At 38.4% G+C, this 19968-nt stretch overlaps 1 protein-coding gene across 2 annotated transcripts in view; it reads left to right on the forward strand.

Annotated features, from left to right (window-relative positions):
• The first annotated feature begins 835 nt into the window (after positions 1-835).
• The window catches only part of LOC150094886 (sphingosine kinase 1-like), a 169348-nt gene continuing 150215 nt past the window's right edge, over positions 836-19968 (forward strand). For both annotated transcript variants that reach the window (XM_090411223.1, XM_090411224.1), the window contains exon 1: positions 836-1584. In XM_090411223.1, coding sequence (XP_090267349.1) covers positions 1152-1584 — 433 coding nt within the window. In that variant the 5' untranslated portion in view covers positions 836-1151. The remainder of the gene's footprint in view (positions 1585-19968) is intronic.

Genomic DNA, 19968 nt, shown 5'->3' on the forward strand with positions numbered 1-19968 from the left:
ATGGAGAGCACCTGCTCTACAGCTCTGTCTCCACCACTCAATCCACTAACTGACAAAAGTACACCAATGCCATCTACTGCTAACCACCACCATCACTATTATTTCCATAGACAATCACAAACATTCATGCCCACGGCGGGATTCGGACCCACAACCCCTTTGGCTGAAGAGTGGATACGCTAGCCACTCGGCCAGCCACGCTAGCAGTTTATTTAAGTTCTCAAACAAAAATCTTATAGATCTAGAAGCACAGAAAATTGCAGAGAAAGAAAGAGAAAGAACAAAAGAATAAGTAGAGGAAACCTAGTCTCCACACACACACACACACACACACACACACACAAAACTTTACGATGGAAATATTGAAAGAGGAATTTGCCTCTGTTAATGAACGGGAATAAAAGGAGTTAACTAATTTTTTTTTTTTTTTTTTTTTTTATAAAGGCAGTTTGTTTTTTCTTATTTCTGCAATGTGCCGTGAATGAACCAATGGTTTATTAAGTGATTCTAAATAAAATTAGTTTATTAGAATTGTTTCAATTGACAGCATGCCAGGGTACGCAGATTTCTTTCTCTGTATTTTTTTATTTTATTTATTATCATTTTTTTTTTCAATAAAATTTCTCTTCATGAACTTTCTTCGCTTGGCAGAAAAGTATTAGTTTCAATTTTTTATTTTGCAACTCATATGCCATAGCTTTTTAGAAATTTCTTCGATCTTTTCAGAGGGGAAAAATTACCTTGTCGTTTGTTTACATGATTTTTTATGTTATCAATATTTTCACCTATCCTCTTACGTCAGATCTACTGTATGCTCAAGGTTAACATCAGCAGATGTTTTGAGTACGTCTGTACTCATGTATTTAACGTGGATGCGATGTTATGAGAAGAAGCATAAGCGATCATGTTTTGTTTTAGGTTTTTAACTTATATCCATTCCTTTTAAAATTGTGATATTTTAATCTGTCTTTTTCGTTATCTGTTACTGAAATGTTATTTTCGCCGCAGTAACTGTATTATTTTTAATGCGGTTGATTTTGTATTTGTTAAGATCGAAAAGGAAATTTTGATGGTTAGTAGAGGTGAAATTAAAAGTTGAAATTTTTTATATCTGTTTTCTTTTCTCTAAACATTTATAACCCTCATGAAAAATGTCAGTTACAGATTTAGGAGAGAAACCAGTGATTTTAGAAGATATATTTCGATTGTTTCCTGCTTATCAGCGGACAAATTCTTATTGCTTGGCACGAGTCACAGAGAAATATATACACACAAAAAGCGGAACAGCAGAAAAATATAAACATGAATATATTTCTAATTCAGATATTATTGGGTGTCATGTAATGAGATCTAGTGGCAGTAATCCTGATCCAGGAAATGATAAATCTGCATTTCTTACTATTTATTCGTATCCTCTTAAAACGAAGAGTAACTTGTTGAATACGCATCATTTCCGAGAACGTCAGGTATTGACTTTAGAAATGCGAAAACACGATTCATTTGAAGAAAATCTGGAAGAAGTAAAGAAATGGTACATTGCAGTATGTTGTATTATTAGAGGAATACCAATCTTCGGAATCAATGGTAAGTTGGCCAACTTTCTATCAGAATTAATCCTATATAGCTTTAAAGAATGCTAATAGTTTATATATTAAGTTTTGATAACATGAGTGAAATTAAGATTTTTATTATTATTATTGTGCATGTAAAATTTATTGTATATATTATTATTATTATTGTTATGCTATTATTCTACAGGTCTGACCATTCTGTCATTATTATACGGTTCTGACCATTGAGTCAGAACCTGACCCATCATAGACTGTATAGAGTAACTATACAGCTATACTGTATAGTTACTCCGTATAGAGTCCAAACAGTAACTATCATACCCCTCCTTGAACTTAATGACAGACAAAGCACTCTCCAACGAAAAGTCTAGTCCTGGCATTCTTGTTAATCACACTCTTACTTAATTCTCAGGGTTGACACCTCTTGTTCTACCGCCTCTAGCCAAGTGCCGAAATATTTCCTGTGGATTAATTCTATAAAACCCTTTTAGTAAGTAAATTCATATCCCCTCTTTTTTTTTTTCCTGTCAACCAATTTTTGCAACCATCAATCTATCATCATTGGGAGTATTCCACAGACCACTCATCGTATTTGTCATTTGCCTCTAGATCTTCTCCCTCACTTCTTCATTTCCAAGAAATCCAAGTGACCAGACTTGAGCACTGTATAATACACATGTGGATGTGTCAAGGCATTATGAAGAGGAACGATAACTTCTTCATCTCCTTGTTAGTGTGTTCTTAGTATTTAACCAATAACCAAGTAATCTTATGAGCTACCTTGGACCCCTATCAATATGCCCTCTGAACTTCAGTATACAATGTAATATATTTATCAACTATTAATTCTTCTCCTTCTTTTGAAGGATTAGGTATTTGCCTGTCTTGGCTTCAGTGGTTTTTCCATCTTGCCACTGGTCTTCCTCTCTCTCTCTCTTTCCATTTGGTCTATATCTGTTCACCTCTTCTGGTAGTCAACTGTTGCAGTAACTGTTGATTGAAATTTTATAATGTACTGTGTTTCATTCACTACTCAAATAAAAGAAAAATAATAAGACTGTTAAAGCCTGTACTAATTGTTAATTGAAGATTATTTTGAACATGCACAAATCCTTAAGGCTCAGTCACCTAAGTGCATTTGATCAGGAAATGGTTGTAGCAGTCAGATTAGGCAGTGCATCAGTCACACTTACTATATTTCAGCAGTTTTGAAATGAGTAGTTTGATTATACATCATTCCCCAAAAAAGGAAAGGGTTTAAATTGCTTGGGACCATTTTGATCAGGATTGAATGGAGTGAACCTAGTCATGTAACATTTTGATTAACTGCCTTTGCCTGGTTAACCAGCAGTATGAATTACTGCTGTCTAATCCTGCTGTCGCTTTACCGGTCTTCATTATCTGGTTCTAGGTGTCCATTCTTTGTCCACCTTTATCAGACATTCTCATTTCCCCACATCCCATTCAACCATTTATTATCTCTCATTGTTTCTATATTTGTTACTTTTCTTTCTTTATCCATTCTTATTCTTATGTGTTATTCCCAGAATGGATTTTTTTCACCACATTATTTTCATTTATTCCAGACTGGGAGTATGCACTAGTATTTTTCTTTTAAAGCAGTTTTTTAAATTTCCTTTAAATAAATTGCCAGCCTAGTTGACTGAGTGGTTATGGGATTCGATCCCCTAACCACTTGGATCCCGCAATTCGAATCATGCCCATGGGCATGATTCGAATCACATGTTTGCGATTGCCTGTGAAAGTACTAGTGGTGGTGGACAGTAGATAGCGTTGGTAGATAATGATTGTAGTTGTGGTATGTTATAGTTGGTTGGTGAATTGAGTAGTGGAGGTAAGAGTTGCAGAGTAAGTGCCCTTCCTCAATGAGTTATTGGACTCGCTGGAGGTGTCATATAGTAATTAGTAATGCCAGCCTGGTTGGCCGAGTGATTAACGAATCTGCTCTCCAGCCAAAAGACTGCGGGTTCGAATCCTGCCGCGGGCATGGATGTTTGTGATTGGCAGTGAAAATACTAGTGGTGGTGGTCGGTGGCAGATGTTGGTGTAGTTGCGGTTCATGTAGTTGGAGAGTAAGCCCTCCCTTGATGAGTCTTTGGATTCCCTGGAGGTGTCATGTAATAATAATAATAATATTTCCATATTTATTTATTTATCATATGGCTTGTACACATGGTTGAGAGACAATAAGATATAATACACATGAGTATAGATAAGATACACATATATGATTTAAAAAAAAAAAGTCTACATTCAGGCAAATACAAATATGAAATTTATGACAAGCATCAGACAGAAGATTAGGTTTTTGATCGAGTTGATCGCCTCTGGGGATAGGTCAAAGATATCCTTAAAGTCACCTGGATATGCTGTCAGCTCGCATTCCTGTGCTATATGGTAAATGGTTTGGGTCTCAGCTCCACAGGGACAGTGGGGATTTGGTATCTTACCCCACTTTGAAAGTAAGTCTCCACATACACCATAGCCTGTTTGAATCCTGTTAACCGTCGTCCATATATTCCTGGGCAGGTCAAATCCAGATGGTTTTTGGAAGATGTTTATATGATTGCGAACTTCAAGTGACCACAGTACATCCCACTTACCATACTGTCATTCTGGCTAAGAAGATTATGGGCAGTTTTTATGGCAGGTCTTCTGGATTTTAGTCTATTGGATAAAGCATCTGGAATAAATTCATGTATTGGGAGATTTTGGTTATTTAAAATTCTTTTATATTCATGGAGCAAGGCTTCCTGTTGTCGCAGTTCCCGAGAAGCAATATGGCTCAAAGTGGGGAGCCATTGTAAGGGTGTACTCCTAATGCAACCTGTTATTAAAAGCAGAGTGGAGTTAAGTTGAGTATCTAGTTTATGGGCATGGTAACTATTGAGCCAGACAGGAGCACCATACTCTGCTGCACTGTAAAACTAGACCCATTGCAGTGCCCCGCAGAGTTGTGGCACTTGACCCTCATATAGTACCACAAAGCTTCTTAGCTATGTTATTTCTGATGCGAACTTTAGTAGCGATATTAATCATATGCTGTTTATATGTCAGAGTTCTATCCAGAGTTATTCCTAGATATTTAGGTGTCGGATTAAGCGAAATGAATGTTTCCCTCGCCTGGTTAGAGTCCAGACCCCAACCGACCCGTCGCCTGGTCTGCCCCCCAGCGGCAGACCAGGCGACAGGTCGGTTGGGAGTAGTACTAACAAGAAGTCGCATCTAAGTAACACGCGGACCCTGCATAGGAAGCGGGAATAACGCGTAGAAGAAGATCATTAAGCGAAATTAATGTTCTATCAGCATATATATCTGGTTTTTGATTTACAAGACTATTGTTCAGGTGAAAGCAAGAACATTCGGTTTTACCAGAATTTGGTGTTAATCTCCATTTTTTATAGAACTGCCATAAAGCCGACAGATCATTTTCCAATATTTCTTCAGTTCTTTTGATAGACTTGTCGCTGATCACCAAAGCTAGATCATCTGCATAAGTTGAACAAATTTACCCCCCCACACACTAGTTACTTCCTTCTTTGATTTCAATACTATAGACACTTGCTGATACCTATCAGACAGCCAATCTGGCTGTCTTTCTGGCTCTCTAGTTTATAATCCAACCTGTGTATCAATTTATTTATTTGTCTTTGCAATTCAGAAAATATCATATATGCATCTTCACCTATTGTCTATCCATCTGTAACATATATTTGCTGTATTATAATAATAATAATAAAATACTAAAATATGATCTTCCTTTAATACCATTGCAGTCCTGTTCAGTCACAGAATCTTGAATCCTGTGCATGAAACTGCTAGAGAGAAATTGGTGACCTTTTCCATTATTGACCACCATTCTGGTAACACAGTCTAGTTGTGTGTTTCTCGAGATCTGTTATCTGCTGCACCTTTCTGTAGCTATACTATTTTGCTCTGCTTCCTTTGTTTTTGAGCCATCCATTTTTTTCAAGTCTATTATTAAACAAATCAAGGCTCCAGTGGCATTCCTTTAAAAACATGTCACAGTATGTCATTAAGTCAGCTGAAAAAACTAATTTTGTATGAATCCTACCCCCCCCCCCCAGAATATATGTATGCTGAATAAATCAAATTCCTGATACACAATCTTAAAGAACGTACAGAATACTGTAATAGTACTGTTGCCCTTGATATTTTCAAGGCATTTAATCTTGAGTTTGGCATTGTGGTGTTTTTACCATCTTATGGTATTCCTACTTCTTTCTCTGTGAATGGATTTACCAGCCTTTCCATTTGTGCATTGTGAGGCTTAGTGAATGGTTTCCTTTCATCAGATTTTCAGTTAATGCTGGTGGTAATTTTATTTTATTTTATTTTTTATTTTTAATGTTGGACCCATATATGAGAGGTTGGCTGGTCAACCTATAGTACGTTAGTACCGTATATGGGTAGTGGGTTGGGAAAGGAGAAACTTGTTTACATTTGATTTAAAAGCCTGTATGTTGTACTCCTTGGGAAATACATCAGGGGGAAGACTATCCCACAGTACCGCAGTTAGCAGGGATGAAGGAAGAGGAAAAAAACTTGTTCTGTGTGTTTCAAGGTGTACTGTGAAAGGATGTTGGGCGGCAACTGTATGTGTTTCAATAGGCTTAGTACAGAGTGGGGGAATTATTGATGCTGTTTCAGATGAACATTTCCCATAGAAATATTTATAGAATATACAAGTCGCAGAGATCAAGCGTCTATGTGAAAGTGTGGGGAGCGAGTTAGTGAGAGATGGGTCATTAATCAGTCTAATTGCTCTCCTCTGTATTGAGTCAAGCATTTTGAGGGAGCTTTTAGGAGCCTCACTCCAAATGTGAGAGTGGTATTCGATAGCTGGGCAGATTTATGATTTGTATAATGTTAACAGTTGTTCAGAGGTGAAGTAGCCTCTTGAGTGAAAGAGAAAACCTAGTTTTTTGGAAACTGAGGTTGTAATGGTTGTGATGTGTTTATGCCAGGAGAGGCTTGATGTCAGGGTAATTCTGAGAAGAGAAATCTCATCTTGTCTGGGAATTTGAGTGCTTATCAAAAACAATGTTGGGGGGGAAATGTTTTTGTTTTTTTTGTGAGAAATAAGACAAAACTGGGTTTTACTAGTGTCGAAGTTGACGAGGTTATCTGAGCCCCATTGGAGGATGTAAATTTCACTTAATGTCTATACTCTTCTTCCTGTACATCAATGATGATTTTTCTCTCTCTGACATCCAATCCTGTTCATAGCTCTGCAGTGAACAGTACTGTCCACTCCTTTTCATTCTCTAAACATCGTAGTGCTGAGGTAATCTTTAGCAAGTGCGTTAAACACTGATCTCCTTGCTATTCTCAAGTGGAGTGAAGACAACTTGGTGAATTTTCCGAAATGCTATCTTGCATTTTGTCATTCAAATTAAAATTCACTTTTGACGATGTTCTTCTCACCTACCAGGATCAGTTTTCTCTTTTTGAATTAAATTTCACATCTAATCTATCCTGGCATAAGCACATCAGGTCCACAAACTCCAAAAACGTTTGGTATTCCTTTTTGTTCTAAATAGTACTTCTCTCCTGCTGAACTTCTGACACTTTATAAAGCTCCAATTCACCCAGCTTTAGAATTCTGTTCTCCTATTTCCAGTTGTGTACCTAAGATCTCCTCCAGAATACTTAATTGTATTCAGAAACAAGGAATTCACTTAATTGGGGACCCTACCTTCACAGACTCTCTACTGCTGCATTATGCCTTTTCTGTATTTCCATGGGCACTGCTCCACTGAACTGAGTGCTACCATTTCCTCCACTTTCCTCTACTTATATATAAACACACTAGCAGCTGCTGGTCCAACATCCATATACACTTCAAACCAGTGGCAGCTCGTCCATAAGGGTCTCAGAACTGCATTCAATGTGTCCCTTATGGAAGAGCCACCACTGCTTTAAACTCATTGAACAAACTTCTCATCCTTCACTTTCGATCACCTCTGTTCTTTGGAAGTCTTTCCCATAATGATTCCACCTTCAGGTCTTCAAAAAACACATCCACAAATTCCTTTCTTCCACCTAACCACTTGCCCACACATCGCACTATCATGTTACACGTCTTGGGACCTAACATATAGGACATACACACACTATCTACCAATAATTGTCCGGACACTTTAGCAATCTACAATTGATACCAGCAGGTGAACCCTAATATTGGGTATGTCCACCTTGGGCTTTGATTACCTCCTGCACCCTTTGAGGCAAGCTTTTCACCATTGTGCTGCAGACATCAGGTGTAATTTGTCTCTATTCCTCCATCAAAGCAGTACTGAGTTTAATGACAGATCAAGGATGTGTTGCTCTGGATCTCATTTGCTGCTCCAGTTTGTTCCACAGTGCTTGATGGGGTTGAACTCAGGACTCTGCTTTGGCCAGGGCAGTCATTTAACACCCATCTCTTCATACCATTCCATAACAGTAGTAGTAGCTTTGTGGCATGGGGCATTGTCGTCTTGATAGTAACATGGATCTATTCCATAAAAACTCCACAGCACCTGATTATACAGAATATCAAGGTACTGAGCTGCCTTTATGGAACCATAGAAGACAACGACCAGTGGACTCACTCCAAACCAGCTGAATGCACTCCCACACTCTTACTTCTCCACCACCAAACTGTAATTTGTCTCTATTCCTCCATCAAAGCAGTACTGAGTTTAATGACAGATCAAGGATGTGTTGCTCTGGATCTCATTTGCTGCTCCAGTTTGTCCCACAGTGTTTGATGGGGTTGAACTCAGGACTCTGCTTTGGCCAGGGCAGTCATTTAACACCCATCTCTTCATACCATTCCATAACAGTAGTAGCTTTGTGGCATGGGGCATTGTCGTCTTGATAGTAACATGGATCTATTCCATAAAAACTCCACAGCACCTGATTATACAGAATATCAAGGTACTGAGCTGCCTTTATGGAACCATAGAAGACAACGACCAGTGGACTCACTCCAAACCAGCTGAATGCACCCCCACGCTCTTACTTCTCCACCACCAAACTTTACTATTGGAACAACATACTGGTAACAAGCATTCACCAGGCTGCCATCAGACTGGAGACGGGCGAACCTTGATTCATCGCTCCAGAATACCATTTTCCACTAATCAGTTGTCCAGTTCACATGCTTTGCACCAGGCCAGACGAATCGCTCTGTTTGTTGTTATGATGTTCGGCTTGTGTGCCACTGCTCTTCCATGGAAACCCAGTAAATGGAGTTCTTTTTAGTACAGTATTATGCTCACCATGGTGTTACTGGCACTATAGAACTCGTCATGGATGGTTTGCTGTCCTAGATATTTTCCTGCACTAGTGATGCCAGAACGTCTCTGTTTGTTAATCACATCGGCAATCATTTGTCAATGGTTGACAGTGTGATCAACAGCAGTAGAATGCATAGGAATAAAACCACAAGAACTAAAAAAAGCCATGAATCACTTCTGAAATACTAAGTAAAATGGAAAAATGTTAACACAGCAGAAGGCAAATGATATATAAAAAACTCAAAGGAAATAGAAGAAATAGAGAAACTAAGAAGACGCTAACCCATAGGAAGATAAAGAATATTACACACAAACACAAAAGTAAAACCACTTTTGTGCTACGTGTGTAGAGGCTTAAGTGCATTCTTTGCCGCCAAAAAGTAATTTATCATATGCCCAACGCACGGCTCTCCTGAAACTACGTAAAGAAAAAAGTATCGTCATCACCAGAGCAGATAAGGGTAATGCCACAGTCGTCCTTAATACCAGTGAATACAATCGTAAAATGAACATTATCCTCCACGATCGCGTTACCTACATCCTGCTAGAACATGACCCCACAAAAACACAAGTTAAGAAACTAAAAATCTTACTCAAAAAAGTATCTTCCTGGCCCCCTGACGTCACGAAAAAACTTAAACCTTTCCGCTCCCGTCCCCCCCCCCCGAATATACGGTTTACCAAAAATCCACAAACCCAATTCCCCACTCAGGCCTATAGTAGATGCCACCAATGCACCTTGCTATAGACTATCTAAACAGCTGGCCAACTCTCTGATCCCCCTCACTGGAAGGTCCCCTTCCTATATAAAAAACTCGACCCACTTTAAAGCCCTCACAGAAAATTTAACCTTGAATAAGACAGACATGTTGGTAAGCTTTGATATCTCCTCCTTGTTTACCAATATTCCCTTAATTGACACCTTATCCCTCTTAGAAAACGTTTTTCCCTCTGACATCTTAGATCTCTTTTCCTTTGCCATTAACTCTGGGTATTTCTCCTGGAACAACAAAATCTACAAGCAGATAGAGGGAACTGCCATGGGTTCCCCCCTCTCACCTCCCCTTGCCAATTTCTATATGGAAGATTTCGAAAAACGAGCCATAGACTCAGCCCCACTCAAACCTTCTATCTGGCTAAGATATGTAGATGATGTGTTCTCTATTTGGCCTCATGGCCCAGACACGTTAGACTCCTTCCTCAGTCATCTCAATAGTCTACATCCAAGAATCCAGTTCACTATGGAAAAGGATAAGAACAATTGTTTACCCTTCCTAGACACCTTAGTCACACGCCTGCCTAATGATACACTTACCTTCACCGTATACAGAAAACCCACACACACACACACAGGCAGATACATTCACAAACTCTCCCACCACCACCCCTCTCAACAATATGGCATTATTAAAACTCTTACCAAGAGAGCCCACAATCTTTGTTCCAGTGGAACCGCCCTCACTACTGAGCTTAACCACATACACAGCACTTTCCTCTCCAATGGCTACAGCGATCACAGTATCAAAAAAATAATCAACTCCTCCCCCATTCCCCGTCCTTCTCGTCAACAAGATTTTAAAAATGCCATCACCATACCCTACATCTGTGGCACATCCGAAAAAATAGCCAAGATACTAAAACAGTACAACCTACACACAGCATATAAGCCCCACCGCAAACTTGCTACCCTTATCCATTCTACGAAAGATCAGCTCCCTCCTCTCTCTCTCTGCCTGGAGTTTACAAAGTACCCTGTTCCCGTAAGCTGGCATACTTTGGACAGACAGGCAGATCAGCATCCATCCGTCTAGAGGAACACAAGTCTTACATCTTCAAACACAACTATGGCCATTCAGGCTTGGCTGACCATGTTTTGGACACCACCCACAGGGTATCATGGAAGAAAACCACCATGCTCCACCACAGCAAATTCAAGAAAGAGAGACGTTTCTTAGAAGCAGCAGCAGCAGCTCTCAAAAACCAACCAGATCTCAATAAATACGGTTGCATTAAGCTTCCGAAGATTTGGGAAACACTCATCACCAGAGTTCCCACCTTACATTCCAGGCCACCTACTACTGCCCTTAGAGGGCGCTCTACCTAGATAGGACTTTAGTGTCACCCACGTGGTTGGGCTTAGTATTGTTTGTTATTTGTGTATATGTTACATTAATTGTTTTTGTAATCCCCGTAGATGTCCTAGTGACTAGGACGAAATATAGGAAGTATTAAATTCTATTTTAATTCTTTGTGAGTGTTGTAAAAAATCCATTAAACTTTTGTGCTATATAACAAACAAGGAAACTCAATAGCAGACCCTGAGATCAAGAAGAAAAGATGGCAAGAATATGTACAAGAACTGTTTAAAGAAACAAAATACCACTCCTACAACTGCCAGAAAGGAAAAACAAACTCATAAATAATACAATGCAAATTACTCGTGATGAATTCGACAGTGCACTCACAACTAAGGCATAGATTATTATTATAATTATACTGGCACCTCCATGGAGTTTGAAGACTCATCGCAGGAGACCCAATCTATCCACACAATCTATCATACCTCTCCTTGAACCATTAACAGACAAAGCACTCACAACTGACTCTGACAACTAATTCCACTCATTCACCACTCTCCAAGCAAAAAATCTAGTCCTCACACCTCCTACTACCACAATTTTATTCAACTTCCAGGGATGACCCCTTGTTCTGGTCCCTCTAGCCAAGCATTGAAACATTTTCCCTCCATCTATCCTTTTAAACCCTTTAAGCTACTTAAATGGTTCTGCCATATCCCCTCTGTTTCTCCAATCAACCAACTGCAATCCACACACCTTCGATCTTTCCTCATAGGGGACATTCCACAAGCCACCCACCATCTTGTTCACTACCCTCTGAATCCTTTTCACTGCTTCCACATCCCCAAGAAATCCAGGGAACCAGACTTGTGCACAATAATCCCGATGTGGGCATATCAAGACCTTATAAAGAGGAATTACAACTCCCTTATCTCTACTTGTTAATGTGTTCTTCACAAGCCAAGTAATCTTATGTGGATTTTATAGGATAGATGAAGGGGAAATGTTTCGGCTAGAGAGACCTTGAGATCTAGAGGGATCATCCCTGGATTTAGATAGATAGAATACCAATCAAACTAATTAAGGAAGCAAGTGAACAGGTAAAAGACAAGGTCTACCAACAGCTCTGATATTTTTGAAAAAGGAACATTATTATTCGTGACACCTCCAAGGAGTTCAAAGACTCATCGCGGGAGGACACCTATTGTACAATATGACTGGATGACTTTTTACACCCATCCCTAAAATACTAAATCAACAGAATGTATCCATACAGGATACTAAGCTTAGTAAGTCATATATCAAAAATACTCCTAAAAATAATAAAAGATTGACTGGAATCAAATTCTGAAATTTATCTTGAAGAAAACCTATTTGGTTTCAGAAAAGAATGAGAAATCTGGGAGATGCAATTCTGGCCTTAAGACATCTCAGTGACCATAGGATAGAACAAGGGTGACATCTGTATATATGCTTTATTGACTACAAAAAGGCATGTGACATGGTCTCATAGCATAAACTCTTCCCATGTTTGAGAGAGATTGAACTAATGAACAAATAATAAAGTTCATCTAGCAACTGTATAAACATCACACAGCAATAGTGTCTGTGCAAGAGAGGGGGTTGGTCAAAACTAACTAAAACTGAGAGTGATATAAGACAAGGATGCCTGCTCTTCCCAATCCTTGTTAACATTGTTGCAGACAAAATTATTAAATTTGCAAATGACTAAGCAATAATAGCAGGTTGCTCTAATGCAGTGCTTCTCAAAGTGTGGTACGCGGATCCCCCCGGGGGTCCACGAAAGGTCTTCAGGGGGTCCGTGGCAATTTTCGGCTATGCATCATTAACGCATGGAATAAAATTTAAGTTTGAAATTGTAAAACGTTCCTATTGTATCACCGAATAAGGTACAGAGACATCTGCAGGCTGTGTAATATGTTTCTCAACAAACAGTGCAATTAGAGACAACTGGGATAAAAACAGAACTAATGAATCGCATGACCCCTCCCACATAAAATGCTGTATAGTAGACAATCAAAACCATATGGTGCACCGGAAACATATGATTTTGTTTGAGTGAATGTGTTAAAACTAAGAAATATATAGTAAATGTGTTTCAAATATTATATAAGGAACTCGGTTGAAGAGAATTAGCTTTTCAACTGAACTGTCGGCTTGTCTTTGTCAATTAGTAGCGCGATCTTTTGTTAATACCGCACTAATCATATGAACGTCTTCATAGCTGCTTTATCTCTACTGGCCTACCATTGCTGTCTGTTTCAAGTTCTGCTTTCACTAGCCATTTGTTGAAGGACTGTTCGTTAAATACTTTAATTGTTTTTAGCTTTCAAATTCTTAAGTATGGATCACTGGTTAAAGACTGGATTTTTAAAATGTACAAAAGAGAGGAACATAGTAGATACAAGTAGCTGTCAGCAACAAGAAAATGTTGATATTGTATCTGGATCAAGTGAAATTGGTAAGTGTGTGTCGTCTGACATCTCTAAAGAACCAACTAGGAAGAAGATGAGAAAACTTCATAAGTATGATATAAATTACTTGAAATGTGGATTTTCATGGACAGGAAATGAAGAGGAACCTATTCCATTATGTGTAATTTGCAGTGAAAAATGAAAGCATGAAACCATGTAATTTAAATCGCCATTTTGAATCGAAACATCATGAATGCAAGGACAATCCTGTCGAATTTTTTCAAAATAAACTAAAAAATTTAAAAGAATCTCAAAAAGTGGTGTCGATCGTGTCAGGAGGTGAAAACATGAAGGCTTCAGAAGCTTCATATCGTGTGTTGCTATTAATAGCAAAAAGTGGTGCAGCTGAAACAATTGGTGAAACTTTGGTCAAGCCTGCAGCAAAATTAATAGCGGAAATTGTGATTGGAGATAATGCAAAAAGATCTTTTGATCGGATTTGCCTTTCAAATAGTACCATTCATCGAAGAATCACTGAAATGGCTGAAAATATAAAACGAACATTGTTATCCGATATACGCAAGAGTTGTTATTATGTGTTGCAGGTAGATGAATCCACCGACATTACAAATTTTGCAAATCTTCTGGTGTTCGTTAGGTACGAAAAAAATCAAAAAATTCATGACGACCTTTTATATTGCCAACCCTTGCCAGAACATACAACAGGAGAAGAAATATTCAACAGCATAAGTACCTTTATGCATCAAAACAAGCTTGATTGGAAAAGTTGTGTTGGAATAAGCACGGACAGAGCGAAATCCATGGTCGGATCTAAAAAAGGGCTTGTTTCAAGGATTCAAGCTGTTGCACCAAATGCAAAGTTGACACACTGCTGCATACACAGGGAGGCTTTGGCTACACATATGATGTCTACAGACCTAAGAAAAGTTGTTGATGACGCTGTAAAAATCATAAATTATATTAAAGGCCGTCCTCTAAACGCCAGACTTTTCTCTCAACTTTGCAAAGAAATGGGAAGCAACTATACACAACTTCTTTTCCATACCGATGTTCGTTGGCTTTCTCGTGGAAAAGTCCTTACTCGTTTATTTGAACTTCAGAATGAACTACAAGTTTTTCTTGATGAAAAGTTTCAATTGAAAAAGCATTTACATAATTGGAAATGGCTCAGTCAATTAGCATACCTGGCAGATATATTTTCTGTATTAAATAGTCTTAATTTATCTTTACAAGGCAAGGAAATTTCTACATTTCATGTTCAAGATAAAGTGAATGTCACATTGGCAAAAATGAAGTTATGGCAAAAGCGGGTTGGTAATGGAGAATTTGACGCGTTTCCATCGCTTCATGAATTGCTCGCAAATTCAAATGAACAAATTGATGATGATGTGAAAATTACTATCATGCAGCATTTAAAAAGCTTACAAATGAATCTAGAAAAGTATTTCCCTGAATTGGACATTAATATTGAGTGGATAAGATACCCTTTCAATAAAAACAAATTTATGCCAAAGGGTCTATCGTCAATAGAAGAAGAACAACTTTTAGAACTAGCTTCTGATGGTTTCCTAAAAAAAATAAATACAGCGAGAATACGTTATCATCATTTTGGCTACAAATACAGAATGGATTTCCTGAATTAACAGATAAAACTCTAAGGTTCATTTTTCTATTTCCAAGTTCATATCTGCGAAGTTGGATTTTCGGCCCTTGTAGATATTAAGACGAAGAAGAGGAATCACATTATAGATGTCGAACTGCATCTGAGATTGAAATTAACAACTATAGAGCCAAATTTTGCTGAAATTTTATCTCACCATAAGCAATTTCACTCCTCTCATTGATGATAAATTATTTCAAGTAAGTAAAACTTTACATATCTTTATAAATAACTGGTAATTAATTTACGGAATTGACAACGCATATAAAGTAAATAAATTAAAGATAACTTTAATGAATCACTTCTATATTTCGGCAATGTCACATTGCCATCTTCGGGAACATAAAGATATGGTATGTGCACTAAGGAACTAACAAAGCAAATGAGGAAGAAAATAAGAACTAATTTTGTTCCTAAAGTCCTAATGGTGCCCTCTTGCGGGCTGATTTGATAGTCTTGGCAGTTGGGCTGAAGTTCTCAAAATGAAAGTCTCCCAAATTTGGGGCAGTTTCATGCACCCAAATTTGTTGAAGTTAGGAACGTTTTTTAGAGCTGCTGAAGATTCTTTGAATAGTCTTTCGTATTTAAACTTGCTGCGATGGATTATTTTTGTCTTCTTCCAACGAATTTTATGGTGGGTATCTAAGGCATGGTCTGCCAGTCCAGAGCGGCTGTACTGGTGAAACCGGATGTAGTCTTGGTGTTCTGAAATCCTGATATTTGTTGTTCTGCCTGTTTGGCCAAAGTAGGACAATTTGCAGCTGCAAGGGACCTGGTATACACCAGGTAGGTCTAGGGGAAGTGGTTGGTCTTTGGTAGAGCGGATAAGGGATGCCAACTTTTTATATGGTCTGTAACAGGAAGTAAGGTCATATTTTTTGAGGATATTAGTTATTTTTTCAGAGGTGCCCTGGATGTAGGGGATAGTGATAGACTTGGTGTAGTCTTTATTGTGAAGGGGGGGAGGGGGGTTGTGGTTTACAGGTTTTAGTATTTTTTGGATTTTTTTGGGGTTGTAGCCATTGGCTAACATGCCATGGGTTCACCACTTTCCCCACCCTTGGCCAATTTCTTTATGGAGACATTTGAAGAGAAAGCCTTAAACTCCGCTCCACAAAAACCCACTATTTGGCTTCGTTATGTGGATGATGTGTTTGCTATTTGGCCACATGGCTCAGATACACTCCACTCCTTCCTAACACACTTAAACAGCCAATATCCCAGAGTCCAGTTCACCTTAGAAAAAGAGGAAAACAACACCCTCCCCTTCCTAGACACTTTAATCACCCGCCAGCTTGATGGATCTTTGATTTTCTCTGTTTACAGAAAACCCACCCACACTGGCAGATACATTCACCAGCAATCCCCTCCCCTCACAACAATATGGGGTTATAAAAACACTATATAACAGGGCAAAATTAATCCGCTCAGATGACAAGGTCCTACTACTGAACTAAACCACATCCACAACCCTTTCTTAGCCAATGGCTATAACCCCAAAAAAATCCAAAAAATACTCAAACCAGTAAACCACAACTCCCCTCCCCCCCTCCACAATAAAGACTACACCAAGTCTATCACTATCCCCTACATCCAGGGCACCTCTGAAAAAATAACTAATATCCTCAAAAAATATGACCTTACTTCCTGTTACAGACCATATAAAAAGTTGGCATCCCTTATCCGCTCTACCAAAGACCAACCACTTCCCCTAGACCTACCTGGTGTATACCAGGTCCCTTGCAGCTGCAAATTGTCCTACTTTGGCCAAACAGGCAGAACAACAAATATCAGGATTTCAGAACACCAAGACTACATCCGGTTTCACCAGTACAGCCGCTCTGGACTGGCAGACCATGCCTTAGATACCCACCATAAAATTCGTTGGAAGAAGACAAAAATAATCCATCGCAGCAAGTTTAAATACGAAAGACTATTCAAAGAATCTTTAGCAGCTCTAAAAAACGTTCCTAACCTCAACAAATTTGGGTGCATGATACTGCCCCAAATTTGGGAGACTTTCATTTTGAGAACTTCAGCCCAACTGCCAAGACTACCAAATCAGCCCGCAAGAGGGCACCATTAGGACTTTAGGAACAAAATTAGTTCTTATTTTCTTCCTCATTTGCTTTGTTAGTTCCTTAGTGCACATACCATATCTTTATGTTCCCGAAGATGGCAATGTGACATTGCCGAAATATAGAAGTGATTCATTAAAGTTATCTTTAATTTATTTACTTTATATGCGTTGTCAATTCCTTAAATTAATTACCAGTTATGTCTAACCAATGTATAAGTCTTACTACTAGAATATCTTTATAAAGTTTGTTCTATTAAAAATAAATCATATTTTTTGTTTACATGAACATATAAATTCAAATAAAATATAAAATATATAATTAATTGTTTAATATTTTTAATTAATTTTTTAAATAATTAATTAGGGGATACTTGGTAATAATGAAAATTTAAGAAGGGGTCCGCAGATATCTGAAGTTTGAGAAACACAGCTCAAATGGATTGTAGAAAATGCTTAAAAGAATAAATGAGTTTAATCTCATGCCAAATATATGCATGAGATTAAACTTCATGAGAACAAAAGCAATGACAATAGGAAAAACCCCATACTGATCCCTGCGGTACACCACCAGTGACCTACCTCTTACAGGATACCGCATCCCCATATACAACTTTCTGATAGTCTGTCATTGATCCAACTCAGAAGGTTGTTATCCAATCCGATCTGTTTCAATTTATTTAATAGTTTGTCCTGTGGAAGCCTATCAAAAGCTTTTGCAAAATCTAAGTATACCACTATATATGCATCTCCCCTGTCCAAGGTATTTGTCACTTTGTTATAGTACATAAGTTTGTAAAGCATGATCCCCCCCCCCTTAACAAATCCATGTTGATAACATGAATACTGCTGTTTTCAACCCAATTCTGTATCTTGCTTCTCACAATCTCTCTCTCTCTCGTACCTTCACCACAACTCCAGATATACAAATTTGCCTTATAATTTGAAGCCACAGCCCTATCACCACCTTTATGCAGTGGAACAATTTTACCTTCTTTACACTCCCTTGGAACCTGTGCGGTTGTAAGATTTATTAAACGATCATGCCAGTGCTACTGCCAATTGCCAGGAACATTTCCTTAAGACGAGTGGTGACATCATCAAATCCTATCGCCTTATTGATCCTAGAAACTATGAGCCTTAGGATACTAGAAAATACCTAGAGTTCTTCGAGATATGGTGCTGGAAGCGATTAATGAAAGTGAGTTGGTGGCAGATGTAGACATATCCATATTTTTAGCATTAGTATAAGCAGACACAAGTTTGTGCATAAAGTGTTTTCATATCTTTCTTTCTTTATTTTTTTTTTTTTGTTTCATACTGAAAATTTGCCAGCCTGGTTTGGCTGAGTAGTTAATATTTTCGCTCTCCAGCCAAAAGGCTACAGGTTTGAATCCTGCTGTGGGCATTGATGATTGTGATTGTCTTTGAAAGTATTAGTGTTGGTGGACATTAGATGATGATGATGGTGGTGGTAATTGTGGTTTACTGTAGTTGGTGGATTGAGTGGTGGAGATGGGGAGGTGTAGAGTAGGTTCCCTCCCTCTTTTGGACTCCTCGGAGATGTCACATAATAATAATAATAATAATAAAAACAACCAATTGGCCAGTTTTAGACTTTCACTTTAATTTTTCTTATAGGCATTATGAAGTATTACTATATCTGTAGTAAATTTAGTTTAATCCTTTATCTAAGTGTAAGCAAACAACAAAGTTTGTGCCTGAAAATATCTTCAGGACTGAGGTAAGGAAGTGCAACACCAGGCAACTCTGAGCAAAGGTGAACCAAGCTCGCATCACTATTTGTCTCAGTATCTCCCATAATGCAAAGCACATCTCCTTGCAGACATGTATATACTGCTATGCATTAAGGGAAGGGCCACTAACCAGACCGGTTTCAACCTTTATTGAGATGTATTTAAGTGAAGACTTCTCTAAAAATTAGACGATCCCAAAAGATCGCCCAACTCAGCTTTGTTCCACTCATTGACAGGCTCACCCCATCACCAAGAAGAACTTCTCAGTGTTGGCTCTACCCAGTGGTAGGCTCACCCCACCACCAGACAGAGCCATAATCTCAGCAGTAGCTCTACTCAGACAGGCAAAAACCTACCCCAAGCAGAGCCTCCCATATATATCCAGCATGGGAGGCAGACCCAAACGTGGAGATACTAAGGCAGAAGCAATAGGAGAGGTCATATTTACCTATAGGAGTTGCCAACAGGTGTACCACCTTATTATTGAATTACTCTTGATTTAGAGAAAGATATTGGAAGTTTATTTTTCACTTGGTTAGACTATAATAAATTTAGTTTAATCCTTTCAATGCATAGCAGTATATACATCTCCTTGCGGAGATGTGCTTTGCCTTATGAGAGATACTGAGACAAATAGTGATGAGAGCTTGGTCCACCTTTTCTCGGAGTTACCTAGTGTTGCACTACCTTACCTCAGTCCTGAAGATATTTTCAGGTGCAAACTTTGTTTGCTTACACTTGGATAAAGGATTAAACTAAATTTATTATAGTCTAACCAAGTGAAAAATAAACTTCTAACATCTTTCTCTAAATCCAGAGTAATTCATTAATAAGGTGGTACACCTGTTGGCAACTCCTATAGGTAAATATGATCTCTCCTATTGCTTCTGCCTTAGTATCTCCACGTTTGGGTCTGCCTCCCACTGATGAGACCTCAATAAAGGTTGAAACCAATCTGGGTAGTGGCTTTCCCTTAATGCATAGCAGTATATACATCTCCACAAGGAGATGTGCTTTGCATTATGGGAGATACTGAGACAA

This window comes from Typopeltis vanoorti, chromosome 21 (genome assembly GCF_054136105.1).
Source record: "Typopeltis vanoorti isolate ZY-2024b chromosome 21, IOZ_Tvanoo_1.0, whole genome shotgun sequence".
Taxonomy (NCBI): Eukaryota; Metazoa; Arthropoda; class Arachnida; order Uropygi; family Thelyphonidae; genus Typopeltis; species Typopeltis vanoorti.